Raw genomic sequence first — 15,866 nt, forward strand, 5'->3', positions numbered from 1 at the left:
TTCGTTTACAGGAAGATTAACCTTTGGGTTGTTGTTGAGTCTCTCAGAGGTCCCATGTGAGGTCCCATGTGTCAACATCTTGGTGGGGCCAGGGGTTCTCCTAGAGCAGGGGTAGGGAACCTGCGGCTCTCCAGATGTTCAGGAACTACAATTCCCATCAGCCTCTATTAGCATGGCCAATTGGCCATGCTGGTAGGGGCTGATGGGAATTGTAGTTCCTGAACATCTGGAGAGCCGCAGGTTCCCTACCCCTGTCCTAGAGTAACAATTGATCACCAGACAGCAGAGATCAGTTTCTATGGAGAAAATGGCTGTCTTGGAGGGTGGGCTCTGGTATTGTACTCCACTGAGGTCCTTCCTTTCCCCAAACCCCATCGTCCCCAAGCTCTGCACCCAAACTTTTCAGGAATTTTCCAGCCTGATAACTGTAATTGAGGGCCACACCAGACTTGTGGCTCCACTTCCTTGATAACTAAGTTTTAAAACTGGCTGTTGTGGATTTTCCAGACTGTGTGGCCATGGTCTGGGAGTTTCTGCAGGAGAAACATTAGGAACAAAAATGACCAGACCATGGCCCCATGTTCAGGATGCCCACAACAGTCAGTTGCTTCCGGCTGTGAAAGTCTTCAACAATACATTGAGTTTTTAAAATTCCTGGGAGCTCCAATCTTGGGCCTTCTAGCACACATCATGGTTTGGCCCTGCATCTTACAAACACAAGGCAGTAAACATGTGTTTGGAGTATACCACTTCAGGTACTAGATGGGGTTACATAAGATTAAATGTGTGTATACACTTATATGCATACTTTTTAAAAAGCCTAGGATATTAGAGAGAAGATTAGGCTTAAACCTTTCTTCCATTTTTTAAAATGGGAGAAATATTTTTGAATAGAGGAATATTCAATCACATGAGCCCCTATTTTTTTCTGAAATTCTGTGCCCCAGACACAAGTTTGTAGGAACTAAGAGCCAATCCAGGCAGTACACTGTATCCAGAATAAATGGAAATGTCTGCTACTGAAGGCCCCGATTTAGTATGAAGCCATGTTGGACAAAGAGGGGGTGGTTAATCCTCCCCCACCAGATTCCACAGATCCAAACCAATGTGCACATGAAACTGAGACACTTATTATCCAAGACCAGGCAAAGTCAGAGCAAGGCAAGGATGCTTTCCAGACCTCTTTTTTTAACCCCCAAACAGCAGTGTGGAACCCATTTAGCTGGAGCAACTCAGTAACATGACAGGAAGTAGAAGGAAGAAGAAGAAGGAAGGAGAAGGAGAAGAAGGAGTTGGAGTTGGAGTTTGGATTTATATCTCCCCTTTCTCTCCTGCAGGAGACTCAAAGGGGCTTACAATCTCCTTGCCCTTCCCCCCTCACAACAAACACCCTGTGAGGTAGGTGGGGCTGAGAGAGCTCTGAGAAGCTGTGACTAGCCTAAGGTCACCCAGCTGACGTGTGTGGGAGTGCACAGACTAATCTGAATTCCCCAGATAAGCCTCCACAGCTCAGGCGGCAGAGCTGGGAATCAAACCCAGTTCCTCCAGATTAGATACATGAGCTCTTAACCTCCTACGCCACTGCTTCTCCTTATTGAAGACCTTATTGGTGTCAGGCTAGGACTGTGTGTACAGGAAACACACAAGCCGAGTTGTAGGGGTATATTGTAGTGAAAGACATACCAAGGGCCAGAGCTGTGCAGGAATCTCCTCCACTCAGGGTTCATCTGTTACTCTATATAAGCATAGGAGATGTGACATCATTGAGCTAGGTGCATGCACTGTAGCATCAGTCCTTCCAAACAGTTTTTAAAAATTAGCCAAGTCTATTGCATATGTGTAAAGGGCTGTCAAGTTGCATCTAAACTTATGCAAGGGGCTTTCAAGACAAGTAAGAAGCGGGGGTGGTTTGCCATTGCCTTCCTCTGCACAGCCTTCCTTTGAGGTCTCCTTCCAAGTACCGACCCTTCCAAGATCTGACAAGATCAGGCTAAACCGTGCTGTCTTCTTTCCTGGAAGGTCTACTACAATTATCAAATCTTCGCAAATAGAGGGAGACTCTTCATACATTACCAAAGAACCCCAGGGTTCCCTGGAGGAGCACAGCTTGGAAAAAAACAACACCTCTTTGCAGAATTGTGTTGGTTAAAGACCCAAAATGTTCAGTTTTCTCCCTGAATCATTTGCCCATCCTGGCCCTTTTAATTTTAAAATGCTGCAAACAAGCCACTACAGATAAGTATCTCTCATAAGACACTGAGCAACATCCGAACATCTAGATTGAAATGTGTCTTATTAATGTGGGACTGGGCAGCCTCTGCCAGTCTGAATAATTAGTGCTAGCCTTGCGTGGTGGAGTGGTTAAGAGTAGGTGGACTCTCATCTAATTTCTCCCGATTCCCTGTTCCTCCACATGATCCCCCACTCCACCTCGTGAGCAGCAGACTCTAGTCTGATTCCCTGCTCCTATGCATGAAGCCTACTGGGTGACCTTGGTCTAGTCACAGTTCTCACAGAACTCTCTCAGCCCCACCTGCCTCACAAGGTGTCTGTTGTGGGAAGAGGAAGGGAAACTCCATGCAGTTGAGAAACATGGGGTATAAATCCAATCTCCTCTTCTTAATGGACTGAGGGTCTGATTCAACAGAAGGCAGCTTCATGTGTTCATGTGATGTGCCTGATATTCCATATCTTTTTCAGAGCTTCACTGACTGCTTCTTCAAGCCAGAGACGTGTCTAGGGAAAATGTAACTCAGTGCAAAATCTGAGTCCCCCCCCCTCCCCGTATGGGCAGCCGCCCTCCCCCACCACAACCAAACAACTTTTTTTGCACCAGGGGAAGGGGTGTGATGTCCACCCCCCATGTGACTAAATGGCCACAGCCTGGGGACATTTGACCCCATATATCCCCCTGGGCAGTACGCCCCTGCTTGTAGCTGATGATGTAGCTCTTGGTTATGAAAGCACATGCCACAGTACATTTGACAGAGAGGTAGCATGGTGTAGTGGATAGAGAGGTAGACTAGGGTTAAATCCCTGCCACAGAAGCTGGCTATATGGCCTCTCAGCCTAACCTACCTCTCAGGGTTGTTGTGAGGTAAAAACAGAGGAGGGAAAATGATGTTTTTAGCTGTTCTGGGTTCTCTTTGGGGAGAAAAGCAGGGTGTCAATAAATTTTAAAAGTTACAGCCTTTCAAGTATCACTGTTGTTGTCACCACTAATGCGAGAATAAATCAATTCAGGGTTACATCAAGGCAGAGATTTCGAGCCTTTGTGGGTTTTGAATAATCCTTTTCAATGTAATCCTTTCGTAATTCACAGGGGGAGAGCATCAGTGAGCGACCGATCATCCGATGAATGTAGCCAAGCTGCGAATCGCATAAAACTCACTGTGGAAATCCAGAAAGATGCATTGCTTGGGCATTATGGTTTTGCAGTTTCCCAGAATCCTCCTCTTATCATCACATCAGTTGCTGCAGGTATGGACCCTTTTCTTTCTCTCTTTCTTCCCCTGCCAAGATACTCGTCATCTACTGGCAGACCTTTTTAAGTGGAGATGCCAGGGATGGAACCTGGGGCCTTGTCCACAGGAAGATGCTCAATTTTTGATCCACAGCTTTTCCCTGTGCATCAGTTAAGGGTCCTCTGATAACTTTGAATTGCGCTTCCAGACCTGTGTGTCTGCATGTTGTGTGTTGTCAAGTCACATCTAACTTATGACAAACCCTGTTTATTATATTTTATTTAGTATATTTATGTAAATATCATGTAAAATATAATACCGTCATGTAAAATATAATACATTTTCCATTATGTAAAATATAATAAATACAATTCATATTTTTTAAAAATTAAAATATTGGCATAAAGCTCTAAAACAGATGGTGACCAAAATCTCAGTAGAGAGTAATAGGGGGTAGAGTAGTAGAGTAGAGTAGAGTAGTAGAGAGTAGAGAGTAATAGGGTGTAGAGTAGTAGAGTAGAATAGAGTAGTAGAGAGTAGAGAGTAATAGGGTGAGGGGAGTAGAAGAGAGGGATGCTGAAAGTTGGTGGAGGTCATTGCTTACACTGCTTACGCCTCAACCATAAGCCTGGTGGAACAATTCTAACTTACAGGCCCTGCAGAATTGCATCAAATCCTGCAGGGCCCTAGTCCCCTCTGACAGAGTGTTGCACCAGGCTGGGGTCAGGGCTGAAAATGCCCTGATCCTGGTCGAGATTAACCGGACCTCTTCAGGACCAGGGATCACCAGTAACTTGTTACATGCCGACTGGAGTGCTGTTTGGGGGACATAAGGCCCCAGATTGTTTAGGGCATAGGTGTCAAACCCGCGGCCCTCCAGATGTTTTGGACTACAGTTCCCATAATCCCCTGCCAGCATCATGCTGGCAGGGGATGATGGGAATTGTAGTCCATAACATCTGGAGGGGCACGAGTTTGACATCTGTGGTTTAGGGCTTTAAAGGTAAGCACCAAAACCTTGAACTTAGTTTGGTACTCCATGAAGTTGACAGAGCACTGATTAAATGTGAGTCTGTCACCAGGTCCCAGTATGGACCCACATGGCGACATTTTGCACCAGCTGAAGTTTCCGGAAGCCAAGGGGAGCCCTGCTCCAAGCGAGTTGCAGTAATCCAGTCTATGAATTATCGATATCCAAAATGTCCTATCGCCAACAGTTTTGCTCAAGTCTTGCAAACTGGAAGCTGCAGCTGTTTTTATTGAGTCAATCCGGCTCAAGTTGGATCTTCCTCTTTTCCTGCTGCCTTCATCTTGGTGACTCTGAACTTGTAATTCAAGATAATTTGTAACAGTGGAAAGAGAGACTGCTTCCTTAACAAGGCTGCGACATTTTGCAGGCAGCGTTGCTGATGGGAAGCTTCTGCCCGGGGATCACATTCTTGCAATAAACAACGCAGAGGTGGAAAATTCTACTGGTGAACAAGCAGCCGCTGTTTTAAGGTGATTTATGAAAACATGCTTATAGGGCTATCTGCTATGGCTTGGATCCAAGTCACTTCATTGATTCACTACAGGGATTGGCACTAGCCTACAGTTGTAATTTTTTGTCTCCGTACAGTTGACTTTCCCCCTTCCTCTCCCTCTTCCCCATTCCAAATCACAAGTTTCTTCTGAGGTTCTTCCATCTCAAAATCATTAAATAAGAGTATGGGGTGGAATGGCCATTAAAGCCAATAGGGAATGTCCTGCGTGGGGTAGAGCAAAGGCCTGGATGGCCAGCGCTCTGTGGTCTGAAGTGAGTGTAGGCCTGTTCTTCCTCCTTCCATCTGGTTCTCCATCACGTCATGGGGGTGAGTCCCTTTCCCAGGATCATTTTTGCCTCCCACTCCACTCCAGAGCAGTAGCCCTGTCCTCACCTCCATGTGTTGATCAACCCAAACATGTGTGCAAATTATGCACAGATAGGCTTTCTAAGCTCAGCCTGGGAGTATGTGTGAGCTCAAAATGGGTGTGACTGTGCATCCTGCGCATGCACAGACTCTGTGCAGAAAAGCCGATCAACACAGTGAGGCTAGTCGGGAGGCAGGTCTGACAGCGCCCATCTATTTTCCCTGGCTGGGTGTTGCATGTACGCAGATCTGTCATTTGCACTGGATTCATGTATCACAGAGCCTTCGTTGAATGAATGTTATGGTTCTTTGGATCCCAGCTCCATTGCAACAATCTGAAAAACTAGCATGGATTTGTAGTATCGAAGGCTTTCACAGCCGGATTCAACTGGTTCTGGTGGGTTTTCTGGGCTGTGTGGCCATGGTCTGGTAGATCTTGTTCCTAACGTTTCACCTGCATCTGTGTGTAACAGACTTCTCTCTGTGATGCACCTCTGAAGATTCCAGCCACAGATGCAGGCAAAACGTTAGGAACAAGATCTACCAGACCATGGCCACACAGCCTGGAAAACCCACCACAACTAGCATGGATTTGTTTGCCCAGTCTAGGTCATACTATCCCAAGGTATGCCTCTGTGGCCACTGGCATTTCACAGTTGTGCTTTCCCAGAGGATATTTTCCAAGATATTCTAGTATCTCTGTTCTTTGTAGATGAGGTGGTTGACCATCAAACACAGAGCCTTTTCCATGGTAGAATTAACACATCACAGTTTCTTGCCTAAGGCTAATTGTTTTAGCTTTAGGCGCAATTCTTTTTTGTTTCACACAGTCTGCTGGCTGATTTGAATCCATCTCTCTGACTTTGATATGGTTATTTTGTGTGTTGATTTTAGTAGTTGCTGTGTTTGTTTTTTTACTTTTATTCATTATCATTTTTATTGTTGATTATTTATTGAATTGTTTTCAATGTCAGTTTTATGTGAAAGTTGACTTGGAAGCTTTTGGGTGGCAGGCAGGGAAATATATCCTTAAAAAAATTATTATTATTTAGCTTCTGTCCTGGGAGGCGAGGAGGAGTGTGTTTTCCCCCTTTGGGCCACAACTGTTGTGTTTTGTCTTCCAGGAAGTCAGAAGACCCTCTCCGCTTTACAGTCCTCCGATGCACCTTGGTAAATTGCCTTCATGTATCACTGGTGTTTGAATTGCTGCTTGGAGGGTAAGGGTTTGGTCTCCTGGTGGGAATACGCCCGAGGTCACAAAGGGAATGTTCCTGGAGGTAATTCTGGAAATTAGGAGCTACAAGAGAATAACAGTCACTCACAAATTGCCTGTTGCTAAGGTGGGCTGATGGCCCAAGACAGGGGTCTGCAACCTTTGGCTCTCCAGATGTTCATGAACTACAATTCCCATCAGCCCCTGTCAGCATGGGCCATGCTGGCAGGGGCTGATGGGATTTGTAGTCCATGAACATCTGGAGAGCCACAGGTTGCAGACCCTTGGCCCAAGATATCCTGTACTTGTCAGATCTCAGAAGCTAGGCAGGGTCAGTCCTGGATGGAAGATGATCCTTAATCCATATATGTTAGTTTTTTATATCTGAAAAGTAGAAAAAGAAAAACAGGAAACACAGACTAGCTGTTGTGGGTTTTCTGGTCTGTGTGGCCGTGGTCTGGTAGTTTTTGCTCCTAAAATTTAGCCCACATCTTTATCTGTACCATGGAGAGAAACACATCCCATGGTGACATTCCTCTGCAGATGCCAACCATAGATGTGAGTGAAAAGTTACAAGGCAAAACTATCACATTATGGCCACACAGCCAGGAAAACCAACAACAGGCTGTTGATTCCAGCTGTGAAAACCTTTGACATTACACAGAAAACACAAACTTTGTATTCAATAATATAAAATATATTATTTGGTCAGGGAAAAAATCATCACACAACAGGGCACTAATAGTATCTGCACAGCTAGATGTTGTTCTAGCTAAATCCTGTCTTCTTTCTTCTGTAACTCAGTTCTCAAAGAAACTTAACAGAGTTTTTCTCTGAGACTTTGGTGCAGTTTCTGCCCCATCTCCGTCTGTTCTTTTTTTCCTTCAGCAAGGTAGGGCGCAATACCGAATCAGTGGGTATATGTGTCACAATGGCCCTTTCCACACAACACAAATAAAACGTGTTCAGACAGGAAATAAAATGTTTCTCCATGGAATTCTGCATGGTTTTTAGCCCAGAACATTTAATTTCTAGCCTGGAAATGTTTTATTTGCATTCTATTCCCTAGCAATTATTTTTGTGAAAAAGGCTTGAAAACATTTTCACTTGCTGTGCGGAGCTCTTTAGAACGTTTCCCACACCTCTCCACAGTCGCTGGACTTCCTTGTGGTACGATTTTCTGAGCTTGTGCTGGCTATCTCAAACTGTATTGCCATCAGTTTTTTAAATGTTACTTTTGGTGGATCGTGTCTACGTAGCTACATAGACATGACCTTTAGAGAATCACAGTATGAGGCTTTGAAGCTTCATAGCTACAAATCTAAGAAGTTTTTTTTAAAATGGAGTGACCACAAAATGGTGGCCAGGAAGCATTTTTGAGTGGGGTGAGTATAGACAAACAGGTTTTTTGAAAACATCTGTAAAACGTTATCAGGGGCTTATGCGGAAAGGGCCAGTGGTTTGAGGGAGAGGTGAAATGGTCAACCACAAAAGAAGAGTCAGGTCAAAATGGCCCCAGAAACAGTGAAAGTTCTGCATGCTGCCCTCATTAAAAGCAGGTTTCCTTCAAGGTGTAGAAAAGCATCTTATATTGAAGAGCTATGTTCGTCTACAGCATACCCACCTTGTCTTTAAAAGCATTTTACACATTCTAAAAGACAAAATAATCTTCAGGAGTTTTTTTTCAGGACTCCCCTCTGAATTTTCTCTAAACTTGACGACATGTTATACCTTTCCACCATGTTGTATTGGAATGGTGCTGACAGAGAACTTGTATAGCTCAAGAACTAAGGGAGGAGGGGTATGGATTTGTGAAGCTACATGTGAGATTGGCTACTCAGTGTTACGTGGAGACCAGCTTTTTCCTGCATCTCATGATTGTACGCTGCAGTTCTAGTGTGGTGTTGTGGTTAAGGTTGGGCTGTGCCTGTACACATTATCTGCAAATGCTTTTAATATTGGCCCTACTCAATAAGGCAAATGACTTCCAGCAGTAGAGAAGGGATGCTTGATCTTTTTCATGCCTATTGTGTTCCTGCTACAAATGTGTCTTCTACCCCCTTATATTTCATGGCTATTCCCTCTGGATCATAGAATCATAGAGTTGGAAGAGACCACAAGGGCCACCAAGTCCCCTGCCATGCAGGAACACACGATCAAAGCACTCCTGACATACATTCATCCAGCCTCTGTTTAAAAACCTCCAAAGAAGGAGACTCCACCACTCTCTGAGGCAGTGAATTCCACTGTCGAACAGTGCTGACTGTCAGGAAGTTCTTCCTAATGTTTAGGTAGAATCTCTTTTCCTGCACCTTGAATCCATTACTCTGTGTCCTCGTCTCTGAGGCAGCAGAAAACAAACTTACTCCCTCTTCGACATGGCATCCCTTCAAATATTTAAACATAGCTATCATGTACCCCCTTAACCTTTGCTTCTCCAGATTAAACATCCCCAGCTCCCTAGGCCTCTCTTCATAGGGCATGGATTCCAGACCTGTTACCATTTTGGTTGCCTTCCTCTGGACACGTTCCAGCTTGTCAATGTCCTTCTTAAATGACTTGAAAGGTGGAGGATAGTCACCAAGGGGGCAATGTGGAATAAGGAAACAGAAGGCACATAAAAAGGTTAAATCAGGAATCTTCCACATGGGCTTGTGGGTGCCGTGTCACCCACACATACCTTTTCTGTTAAGCATCCAAGCACCTTTGGAATTTGAATCATTTTGGGAAATGGTTGTCAATACCAAGTGCTTTTAGAAAGCGGGTGGGGCTAGGTGGGGCTTTTGCCTAGCAAGGCTTTTGATTGACGGTTCTGATGATGTTATGATTTGATGGTTTGACTATTCTCATCGTCTGCATCAGTCCCTGTAAAGATCACATAAAGTTTGTAGTGACTTCGACCTGATATGTATATGGTGTCTTAATTTGCAAACCCAATGCCGTTGTTTTCCAGGGTGGCCCTAAATCATCCTTTCTTACAGCAGAGAAAAGAGCCAGGCTGAAGTCGAACCCTGTCAAAGTACGCTTTGCAGAAGAAGTCGTGGTGAACGGACATACTCAGGTCTGTGCAAATGCAGTCTTGAAGCTCTGATGGAGATAAAAGTGTTCATATTAAAGCTGGGAAAATTATGTGTTGGGAGCCTTAGACAAAAATTCTGCACTGGATTAGAATAGTTCTGATGAGGCTGACAGTCCATTTTAAGAATTTAGTTGCTTCATAATCTGTCTTTCAATTAATTCAGTACATCTTCCTGTATTTGCATATTGCTGGAACCTCATTATGGATGCATTTATGAGATACTGAAGCATGAGTGACTGTGCATTAAAAATAACAACCAAAACCACAGCATGTTGTTAGAAGGAAAGGTCACAGTTTTCCATTGCGTCTTACAGCAACACAATATTCTTTTTCAAATGTTACGCACCAAGAGCCCGCTTAGGGGAGCGCATGCCACCCAAGATGCTCTCAACAGACGCAGTCGCCATTGTGTGTGAATAGAGCAAAATGTGGATTTTCTATGTACAAAAATCCTTGCAGTGCCTTTTTCGTATAAAATGGCAACAATGTGTATCAGGAGCATTGTGAGGAATGCAAACTCCCATTGTCAGGCTCCCAGTACATGTGCTTGCAGTGTTTGAAAAGGATTATTGCTGATGTTGGTCAGGCCTCTTAGTGCTATTTTGAAATGGAATATAAAATTACAGTTGTTTGTATTTTATAAAAGTATTGGTATAAGAGAGGAAATGCTGTCAGACCTTCGAAAACCATTTTTTTAACCTTTAAAAACTACCCTGGGTAGATGAAGGGTTGGCTTTGCTCTGAGAGGGCTAGGAAGCGACTTTATGATTGACATAAGGGCTTGCCAATCATAACTACGTAATCCTAACTCCTGCTGAAATCCAAAACAGCCTTCGTTCCCCTTACCTCTAGAGAAGATAGCATCTCTGTTCGAAAAGTAATTAGTTTGCTTCTATAGTGGGCTCATTGCTAGAATTATGTACATCTGTAACATACTGTAAAATACTTATTTACTTAGTTTCTACCCTGCTAGTGGAGACCCAAAGCAGCTTACATTCCCCTCCTGTCTTCTATTTCATCCTCACAACCTTGTGTTGTAGGTGAGGCTGGCTGGCCTAAGGTCACCCAGCAAGCTTCCATAGAGTGGGGATTTGAACCCAGGTCTCCTAGATCCCAGTCCAATACCCTAACCACTGTAGTACTTTGGCTTTGTTGTGGAAAGGCAGGTTATACATTTGAGAATAAAAACAGGGAAAATTGGTCTTTTCTCACGTAGGCACAACACCTGTTTCCAGACATCCCCATATTTCTTTGCTTTCCCCACAACATATGTGCCCTATTAGCAGGGACGTAAGTATAGAATTTTTATGGGGTGGGTTTGGGGGCGGGGTTCAGGGGGTGGGGCCCCATCCATCCCTGGGGGTTTGGCCCCACCTTCCCAAGCCCCGCCTCCAGCCTGCAAGCCAGCCGGAACCCAGGAAATAAAGTCTCACCTCTTGCAAAGCAGGTCTCTCAAGAGACAAGACTTTCTTTCCCGGGCTCCGGCTGGCTTGCAAGTTGCAAGCATGCGATGCGGGCTGTGCCTGCCCTATGTGGGTGCACAGGAGCGCCCACCCCCACTGGACATGCAATGGTGTGGGGGGGTTAAACCCGAGAACCCCCCCCCCTTACCTACGTCCTTGCCTATTAGGCCAGGCCATTACAGGACATGAAAGGTCTGTGTGCACCTGTCAGGTCCACATTCAACCAAGGAGGTATGCTTTGGGAATACAGGAAGTATTTCTATTTCCTATAACAACCTGATGCCATTCCCACGCATGTGTCTGTGTGCCCATAGGCACAAAGGTAAACAAGGCTGTCTTCTGCCTTATGGGATCACACTTCAGTCATAGATAAGTGTCCTGCCAGATAACTTTAGTACATTTCCAAAAACTGCATAGCAACCTGCTTAAAAAATAAACACCACAATCGTTATTTTAATGGAATATCGCTGCTAAGCCAAGTTTGGAAAAAGCCCAGCAACACTTTCTCACAGTTGAAATATGAACCGTTATTTTGAGGGCATGAATTGTTGATGAGACAAAAATGCTTTTCAGGCCTTCATTTTCCAAAGGAAGTCTTGTTTATTGCTCTGTGGCAAAGTAATATGTTTGAGTGTGGTCTGCCATGGATTATTGCTAGGGTAAATGACAAGTTCTGGAACCGTTTTGTCACATGCCGTGAAAGGGCACTCACAGTCTGAAGAGAAGAGAAGAGAGTTTGGATTTATATCCCCCCTTTCTCTCCTGCAGGAGACTCAAAGGGGCTTACAATCTGTTTTTCGGGAGGGTGTTATTTTCATACTCAGGAGCTGTTGCTTAAGCAATAGACCCTTGAAATTGACCTAAAACTTACATGGTCTAAAAAATTAAACTAGACCAAAGACAGCACCCCACCTCCCCCACCACCAAAAAAAAGTAGCAGGCAACATTGCCTGCTGGATAGAACAAGGAAGTACAGAGGCATTCCTCCCATTGGGCAAAGTAGGCAGTTGCCCTGGGCGCAGCCTTGGGGGGGGGGGGGGGCGTAGGTTCGTTTGTGGGATTTTTTTTGTATTTTCAGTGTATTTTCAATTTTTGGCCTGCAGGGGGCGCAGTCTTTAGGCTAGCAGCACCAAAATTTCAGGGATTCTTCGGAAGACTCTCCTGATGATATCACCCAGGTTTGGTGAGGTTTGGTTTAGGGAGTCCAAAGTTATGGATTCCAAAAGGGAATGCCCCCATCCTCCATTGTTTCCAATGGGAGCTAATAGGAGATGAGGGCTACACCTTTGAGGGTCCATAACGTTGGACCCCCTGAACCAAACTTCACCAAACCTGGGTGGTATCATCAGTAGGGTCTCACGAAGATACTCTAAAATTTTGGTGCTGCTATCTTAATAATGGCACCCCTGACAGCAGATACCCCCTAAATTTCCCCAGATTCTCCTTTTAAATCCACCCCCTTCCTGCCAATGCTTGTTTTCTTTCTTTCTTTTATTCTCTCAATGCCTAATAAAGGTTGTTGTTGTTGTTGTTGTTGTTGTTGTTATTAAATCCGTCCCCTTCGGCATAGATTTAAAGGGAGAATCTGAGGTCCCTGGTTTAAACATTGAAAGTGATGCTGTTTCAGGGTGGGGGAGAATCCACCCCAAAAAGAGCATCACTTTCAATGTCGTTTAAACTGGGTACTCCCAGATTCTCCCTTTAAGGTGGATTTAAAAGGAGAATCTGGGCTCCCTAGTTTAAACACCATTGAAAATAATGCTGTTTGGGGGTGGATTCCAGCATCACTTGTTTAAACTAGGGAGCCCAGATTCTCCTTTTAAATCCACCTTAAAGGGAGAATCTGGGGTCCCCTGTTTAAATAACATTGAAAGTGATGCTGTTTCTCCCAGTTGGGGGGACTGGATACAACACCATAAAATGTTTTCATAGCAGTAATAAAACATTTTGAAAGCATTTTGAAAATGTTTTCAAAAATATTTCTGCTGTGTTCAGATTTGTGAGTTGGGGCACGTTCTATAATGTGATGGTGACTTTGAAACAACCTGGTGGAAAAAATCATTGTTTGGTTACTGTGGGAGAGGTTGGCTGCCTGGGGGGGGGGGGGGGCATCAAACTCAGGTTTTGCCCAGGGCTCCAGTTTGCCTAGGTACGCCCCTGAGGAAGCAGGAGGTGAGCAAAATGGAGGATTGACTGGACTGGGGACATTTCGCAACAGCAGAATCCCTTGTTTAAACAAAGAACCGTGGGGGGAAAACCACTGCAAACCAAACATCTGTGAGATAACCACTGCATGCATAAATTGCCTGAGTCTTGCAGGTCGGACTGTTTCCCCATCCCTGCCACCACAGTGCCTCCCTTGGCGCAACTGATGAGGCAGCAGTGTCTCAAAAGCCTCATCCATCACAGCAGCCTTTCCCCTGCCTACCGCCCTCACAAATTGGGGATAAGTCTCTGTTCCCACCCCTTCTTTCATTAGATTTCTACCCCACCCTTCTACCAGGTCCCCTGGGCACCTTATGCTATTACAAAGAAGAAATGAACTGTGAAAGTGATAAATATAAAACAACAAGGAACAAAACATTAGCAGATAAAAGCTGTGAGAGAACCTGGTGACTAAAAAATAACAGAAAACTGAAGATAATAATTCTCCAGTTACACATGAGGGATGTAGGAAGGAAACAGGATTCAGGCTGATAAAAGAGAAGTTACGTTGTAAGGTGAAGGTTTGCATTCTTTCTTTGCTTGTGGGTCATCTGAGATCTTGTGAGGTGACATCAGTCCAAAGAGAACACTGGGCCTTTCCCCACTTACCTTAAGCCCCGCGCTACTTGAGGAGAGTAGCTCAGGGTCCCCCAGCACTCCCCACGAGAGGGGCGGCGACAGCGCAGCCGCCCCGGCGCTGCCGCTGTCGCGCCCCCTCAGCGCGCAGCATCCCTGGCGCTCTTGCAAAAAGTGCCTTTTGATCATGGGGACCCACCAGGGATGCCGCACGCTGAGAGCAGCACGCAGCATAGGGGGGATCATGCTGAGTGCGGAAACGCCCACTGTTCCATGCCGGAAAATGTGTTCACTGAAAGATGATCATTCAATCAGTTGAAAATGCAGTGGTTGAGAAAATTGTATGCTTCTGCATTAGAAAATAGTCCTGAATGAATTAGAATTATCATTTATGCCTTTGTCAAAACCATTATTTTGTGCATTATTGAACGTGGTACTTTGATACAAGGACATTTATGCCAAAACGTATTTTTACTTTCAAACTATCAAATGGATGAGAGGAGGGGAGGCACTAGGACCCAGGCAGAGCATTCTACAACAAAGAAGGTCCGGCATGTTTTGTTCTGTGCCAGAGGAATATACAACCTACTATCATCTTTCTCTGGAACCGAGTTTAGAAATGAAGGACCTGCTGCTTACAGATGGTCTTTTGGTTTTGCAGGGAAGCTCTCTGCTGTGCATGCCCAACATTCTCAAGGTGTACTTGGAAAATGGGCAGACGAAAGCTTTCAAGTTTGACACGAGCACAACAGTTAAGGTACTTTTGTTTGGATGCTTTGGTTGTATCCTTTTTTTACTGTAAGATGATGTAATAAAGGTAGCAGTTTGATGCCCACAGATCAATGTATTTCCAATGTATTGGGACTGGGAGAATCTTGAAAATAGGATATGAACCAGGGGGTGGACTGGGGAGATAAAATGACCCAGGAGCAAGCCTGGTTGTGAGGCATGCAACACTGCCTTCACTCTGTGTGATCCTGATTATTAGTAGCCCTTCATGGCAGCAGTCCACTGGGAATTTTCCCTGTGAGTTAAATGGGCAGTCTGACCTTGATGCAGAGATTGCAGAACTATACATTTGTCTCATGATCTGTTGGGTCAAATCCAAAAATCTCTATGTATCTATCCACAGAATAGTCTCACTTGGTTTAATTTTATGCAGCTTTTGTGGGACGTCCTTGTTGTACAATGGATTTGTGATAGTCTGGGGATAATCCATGCAATTATGCATGTATCAGTACCCTTGTCATTGATACCATGCTTAAACTCTATGCTGGATTGTAGCCTTCAATTATTTCTATCCTACCCTTCTGTGAATATTTGCCTTGCATATTAAATCTAATTGAAATCAATGGTTTTTCAGGTATTTAGTAGCCCTTGAAATTAGCCCATAGCAATGGTGAAGTCAGTGTAGCAAGAACACTCCTGCAGTGTCATGCTGCTCCTGTTCATTTGAACAGGATAAGAGCATAAGAACATAAGAACAAGCCTGCTGGATCAGACCAGAGTCCACCTAGTCCAGCACTCTGCTACTCTCAGTGGCCCACCAGATGCCTTTGGGAGCTCACATGCAGGATGTGAAAGCAATGGCCTTCTGCTGCTGCTGCTCCCGAGCACCTGGTCTGCTAAGGCATTTGCAATCTCAGATCAAGGAGGATCAAGATTGGTAGCCATACATTGACTTCTCCATAAATTTGTCCAAGCCCCTTTTAAAGCTATTCAGGTTAGTGGCCATCACCACCTCCTGTGGCAGCATATTCCAAACACCAATCACGCGTTGTGTGAAGAAATGTTTCCTTTTATTAGTCTTAATTCTTCCCCCCAGCATTTTCAGTGTATGCCCCCTGGTTTTAGTATTGTGAGAAAGAGAGAAAAATTTCTCTCTGTCAACATTTTCTACCCCATGCATAATTTTGTAGACTTCAATCATATCCCCCCTCAGACGTCTCCTCTCCAAACTAAAGAGTCCCAAACACT

At 44.6% G+C, this 15,866-nt stretch overlaps 1 protein-coding gene and 1 long non-coding RNA gene across 2 annotated transcripts in view; one reads left to right on the forward strand and one right to left on the reverse strand.

The window, feature by feature from the left end:
• Positions 1-15,866, reverse strand: part of LOC125436125 — a 513,530-nt gene that overhangs the window by 342,623 nt on the left and 155,041 nt on the right. The window lies entirely within an intron of this gene.
• FRMPD1 (FERM and PDZ domain containing 1) overlaps positions 1-15,866 on the forward strand; it is a 90,456-nt gene that overhangs the window by 47,685 nt on the left and 26,905 nt on the right. The window contains exons 4-8 of the mRNA XM_048502755.1: positions 3,323-3,480; positions 4,862-4,964; positions 6,478-6,523; positions 9,520-9,627; positions 14,551-14,646. Coding sequence (XP_048358712.1) covers positions 3,323-3,480; positions 4,862-4,964; positions 6,478-6,523; positions 9,520-9,627; positions 14,551-14,646 — 511 coding nt within the window. The remainder of the gene's footprint in view (positions 1-3,322; positions 3,481-4,861; positions 4,965-6,477; positions 6,524-9,519; positions 9,628-14,550; positions 14,647-15,866) is intronic.

This window comes from Sphaerodactylus townsendi, linkage group LG07 (assembly GCF_021028975.2).
Source record: "Sphaerodactylus townsendi isolate TG3544 linkage group LG07, MPM_Stown_v2.3, whole genome shotgun sequence".
NCBI lineage: Eukaryota > Metazoa > Chordata > Lepidosauria > Squamata > Sphaerodactylidae > Sphaerodactylus > Sphaerodactylus townsendi.